The sequence below is a fragment of the Amaranthus tricolor genome, chromosome 14 (assembly GCF_026212465.1).
Source record: "Amaranthus tricolor cultivar Red isolate AtriRed21 chromosome 14, ASM2621246v1, whole genome shotgun sequence".
In the NCBI taxonomy this organism is placed as follows: Eukaryota; Viridiplantae; Streptophyta; class Magnoliopsida; order Caryophyllales; family Amaranthaceae; genus Amaranthus; species Amaranthus tricolor.
Window position 1 is genome coordinate 460,001 of NC_080060.1, and position 5,431 is coordinate 465,431.

Genomic DNA, 5,431 nt, shown 5'->3' on the forward strand with positions numbered 1-5,431 from the left:
CTGTCCTATATGTATATTTAGTATGTTAAACTTATTACTTACAATTTTAAATTGATGAATTACAAAAATAGATCTATCATATAGTTTGTCTCATGTCGAGAAGGTCTCTTTTAAGATGAGCTGATAATATAAAAGCCTTGATAGGTCGTGCATATGGGCTACGTACAGTGTCAAGCTAATCTCTCAAATCGAAGTCTATCGAACACTAGTGAACCATTGTAGCAATTGACAGGTTGTGTAATGCCGATTGCAGATGGTGTTGTATTGACGTAAAAGCAAATCGTGCACATGCCACCCTTTAATCAACCCAAGGTATGTACATGTATAGATGTTTTTCAAGATAAGGTGATAGCATTTGATCGGTTTAGTTGTTTGTCATTACAATAAGGCCACACCCACATTGGATAGTTTTAGGTTATGTATGTTAGTTTTAGGAGTTGTAAGCTTTCTATAGTTGAAAATTGTATTTTTCAAGCTCATATATAATAGATTCGAGTTCACCATGTCTAATACATACCAATTTGAGTCCTCTATGATCAACAATGCATTATTACCATTCTATTCTATTTGAATATTCACCGTTATTTAAAGAGAAAAAACAATGCAAATAACAATCATATTTGAGAGTAAATACCTTGAATAAAACATTTTCACAAAATTAACCCATTAAATTGACAATGAAATAAGAAATTGTAACAAACTGATTGCCCCAATTTACCCCCCAAAATTAGTAAATGCTAGTGGTACACTTTTTTCCATATACTAGGAGTAATGTATAGTTTATTTCAGCATTTACTTGTACTGTCTTTATAGTATACCAAGTGATGCCTTTTCCATTCCATGCATGACAACTCATTTATAGTCAAAGTTGTATCTCAAAACTAATTGATAATAAAAATAAATTGATGATCCCAACTATTTTTTCCGGTCATGTTTTATATAATAAGTACTTTAATAGGTATTTTTATAATTGATTGAATCAATTCACACTCGAACCATATTAACAATATTTTTCATGTGAGCCTATACACTCCCCCCTTTACTTCAAGTCGTCAACGAATAATCATCGACTGATTTAGTGATTATATACTTTCTTTTTCACCCTTATTATAAATGTTCAATTATCATCACCAACCAGATTGAAGAATTAATTACTCATCCCCCCTCTTACCTGTAGGAGATTCTCCGGCCTTAACCCTGAATCAAAGAAATAATCAAAATTGCCACAATTTGTTGCCAATAAATCTTCAGGCAATGAAAGTGACTTGAGTTGATCTTCCTCCCATGAACTAGTTTGATCATGACCAAGTGATTCTGTCTTGATCAACCCACCATAATTAACAGGAAACTGAACATTTTCTGACTGATTTTCCCATGAAAACATCCCGTTAATGGAATTACTGCTACTAGAACATTCTTTTCCTTCATAGAACATCAAAGATTCTGAACCCAAATTTTCTTTCTCCAAATTATGATCATCAAAATTGGTGATTGTAGGAACCATGGTCATGTATTGATGTGATGATTCAATCATTGGTCTTAGCATATCCATATAACTTTGAGAGGGCCCCACAAAAGCTGATGCTGGCTCAGGCTGTTGTAATGAACTGCTGAACACTGTAGCATTTGTGTTGGTTAGACTTGGTTCTGATGTGTTTTTAAAGCCATTATTGTTGTTGGGTTGTGTTTGAGATGGTAAAGACTCGTGAGTTTCTGGGTTAATTCCTTGTTTCATTAACTTCTTTTTGAGGCAAGAATTCCAGTAGTTTTTGATCTCATTATCTGTTCTTCCTGGTAATTGTGATGCTATTTGTGCCCACCTACACAAAATGATGAATTTCGGTTAAATTGGGTTGGATTTATTGTGAATACCAGCACATACTTTATAAGTCAATGAGATACCATCCCAAAACCATATAGTAATGGGAGAAAGGGTTTCAATGACTTATAAAGTGTGCACACCATCTTTAATCTATCGATGCAAGGCAAACAATCCCCACAATTTCAAAATTATTTTAATTCAATTTGGGGTAGCTATTAGTACTAGCTATGAGGTCACGACCCACGAGGAGAATCTAGGCTCGAGCCAGTTCATATTATGATTTGATTTATTTGAATAAAAATTTATTAATATTAAAGTGTGTAACATATAACACAAAAGATAATAATTGAGTTACTTCAACATGCATGATAAAGTTAGATGAGCGTTAGGCCCCACCATATACTAATAACTTATTTAAAAGATGTGACTAGAATTAATTGAAAATTATATTCCAGTTATGGTCGAACATTCAGCTTAATCTGAGTTTAAACCATAACTCAATATGTATTTGTATTTGAACTGTACATGTTCAAATTGACCCGATTAATAATTAAATCTAATTCAATGGTCCAAATGCCGCCGTTGGACAACATTTGAACTGTGGTTCAAATTCTAAGATATCTACATTTGAGACGTGGAAAAAACTATAGTTCTACATATTTATTAAGTAGTGATGAATTTGAAAGAAGAGGATAGGAGAAGAGATAATATACCTATTTCCTAGAATTTGGTGAAGATTAATAATTACATCTTCTTCTTCTTGAGTAAACATTCCTCTTTTAAGATCTGGTCTCAAGTAATTGATCCATCTTAATCTACAACTTTTACCACATCTTTGCAAACCTATAAATACAATACAATACAATACTAACTATGATAATGATGATCAAACCCAATAAAATTATTTCATTATCATTAATTTCCTCCAATAATTTCAAAAAAATTATACTCAAACAAAATGATCACAAACTTCGCCTTAATTACGGGCAAAAAAGAGAAGAAATTAATCTTCTTATATAAACAGTGAAAATTAAATTTTTATTAAAGGTGGAAGAAAAACTCTTAACTATGACTAGGCAACTTATAATTTTCAATGTTAGTTGTCATTTAATTACTGAAATTCCATCATCAAATTGCAAACATGCAAATTCAATACAATTTCATATGTTTTAATCAAAACCCAATGACAAAAATCAAATAAATTTCAATTGTATCTCTTTTAAGTATATTCGAGTGTACACGTAAAACTTCACATATCACATGATGACTCAATTTTATCTCTTTATATATTTATATATTTGAGAATTAAGAATTTTTTTTTATCCTTGTGAAAGAAATTTAATTTTTAAAACCGATGACTTTCCACTCTCCTCCTAACTCTTTTACTTGTATGAGATTCTCTGTCCTTACGCGAAAGCCGAAAATAAATCATTAAAGAAACTACTAAAATATAGAAAATAAAAGTCAAAAAGAAAAAAAAAATGAAGAAGGAAGAATTGAATGTATACCAGCAAGCTTAGGTACAGAACTCCAGCAACCGACGCCAAAACGAGTAATGTGATTGTATAATTTCTCATCTTCTTCAGGAGACCACAATCCTTTCTTCATCTTTTGTTTTGCTGAACAAGAATACCGTACCATACTTTTTTTTATATATATATATATATTATATAATTTGATCTAAATTAAAAATAATATATACAAGTTTTAATTTCTTCTGAAAAAATATTGTCTGAAACAAAAGTGCTACTTATTGAGCAGGTAGAGATCACACACTCGGCAAATGTTGCTCATTTATATAGTAATTCGTTAAATTTGTTCTTATTTGCAATTTTAAGTTGTTCTATTTGTTATTCTCATCAAGAATATTTGTATTATTATTAAAAATTTTGGACATAATTAATATATTGTTTATTTTTATTTTAATATTTTAATAATGTTTATGGCTTCTAGAGATATTTTTCACTAACTTTATTTAACATTTTTAATAGTTGTAGTCTCAATATTTTTTTAACTTTATTTTAATACTCCCTCCGAACCAATTTAGTTGTCCCATTTCCTTATTTGGTAAAGTCTTTTTAGTTGTCCCATTTCTATTTTTGTCAATCTTTTTTTACCTAAATATCCTTAGTTCACACAAGTAATTACAAATATACCCCCATATACCTTACTTACCCAACTACCCTTCACTACTTACCCTTCACTACTTACCCTATACTACTTACCCTTCACTACTTACCCTATACTACTTACCCTTTTTAATGCATCCTTAATAACCGTGCCCAAGCAAATGGGACATTTAAATTGATTCGGAGGGAGTATTATTTAATACTTATGATTACTACTTTCCTTGATCAAATTTATTATTCAATACTTCCTCCGTTCCATAATTGTTGCTACATTTGCATGGGCACGGGAATTAAGAAAAGTGATTGACCTACACTGTAGCTGATTGTTTACTTTATAGAGTATAGTATTTTATTATTGTTAATTGAAAAAGAAAAAGGAAAAATAGGTTGTTAGGTTACTTTATAGAGTATAGTATATATTTTATTATAAAGTATAGAGTATAGAGTAGGATAAAAATAGGGGTAGGTAGAACTTTAAATGATTGTTTTATTACTAAAAACGGAAATGTAGCAACTAATATAAAATTGCCAAAAAATAGAAAATGTAGCAAATATTATGGAACGGAGAAAGTATAATAATATATTCACTCGACTATTTAAAAGATTCAATTTTCCTTAATTTTCATGAACGATCCTTTATAAACAACAACTTTAAGAAGGAACGGAGGTAGTATATACTATCAAAAATAATTTTTATTTTTTTGTTTAAAAAGGATAGGGCGGGGAATTAAAGGGCCAATGAGAATGGAATACTCGCCCTGGAAATATGGTATTTATTGTCGTTGAGATAAGATCCACCGTCTAATTTAATCTATTACTTATACACTATGTATTATTATTCTTGAAAATATTGATAAAAATAAAAAGATCGAAAAACATAGAAAATTATATAATGCAATTTTCATATATAGTGATTTAAAGGAAAGAAAAAAGTAATCATACTTAGAATATAAGTTAAGGTTATGAAGAAAGAAGAGAGAGAGAGAGAGAAGGGAGAAGGAATGTGAAGTAATCAAGTGGGTTTTAAGCAAGTAATGGTGGCATTTATTTGTTTGAAGTCATGGATTGGGTTTTAAGATATCTCTTCTCTTCACTCCTTAGTCCTTATGTCGATCAAGTATATGAATTGTAAATGTTGACAAGTTTAATTAATTATGGGTCGATCTTAATAGTTAATTAGGAGGACAATTTAGGAGCTATAACTCTCATTATTTGATTTAAAAACTCTATTCCAACAAATACATTACACATACTTCACTTGTAAAGTTTCAAAAAGAAAAGTAAATGTTTAAGGTTTTCTATACATTTTTCTCAACAAATAATAATCTAACAAATACCATAACCGCTACTTTAATCGAATATAATTATTACAATCTAATATCTAATAACTATAATAAAAATACAACTGCATTTACTCTTATCTTCGCTACTTAAACAACTAATAATTACTCACTAGATCAAGTGCTCATTCGGGTCATGC

General features: G+C 29.9%; 1 protein-coding gene across 1 annotated transcript in view; it reads right to left on the reverse strand.

Annotated features, from left to right (window-relative positions):
- Positions 1-3,573, reverse strand: part of LOC130800168 (transcription factor MYB86-like) — a 4,441-nt gene extending 868 nt beyond the window's left edge. The window contains exons 1-3 of the mRNA XM_057663559.1: positions 3,331-3,573; positions 2,536-2,665; positions 1-1,820 (exon numbers count right to left, since the gene is read on the reverse strand). The exon at positions 1-1,820 is cut by the window's left edge and continues 868 nt beyond it. Of these exons, the coding sequence (XP_057519542.1) occupies positions 1,148-1,820; positions 2,536-2,665; positions 3,331-3,463 (936 nt within the window). The 5' untranslated portion in view covers positions 3,464-3,573 and the 3' untranslated portion in view covers positions 1-1,147. The remainder of the gene's footprint in view (positions 1,821-2,535; positions 2,666-3,330) is intronic.
- Positions 3,574-5,431: the final 1,858 nt, after the last annotated feature.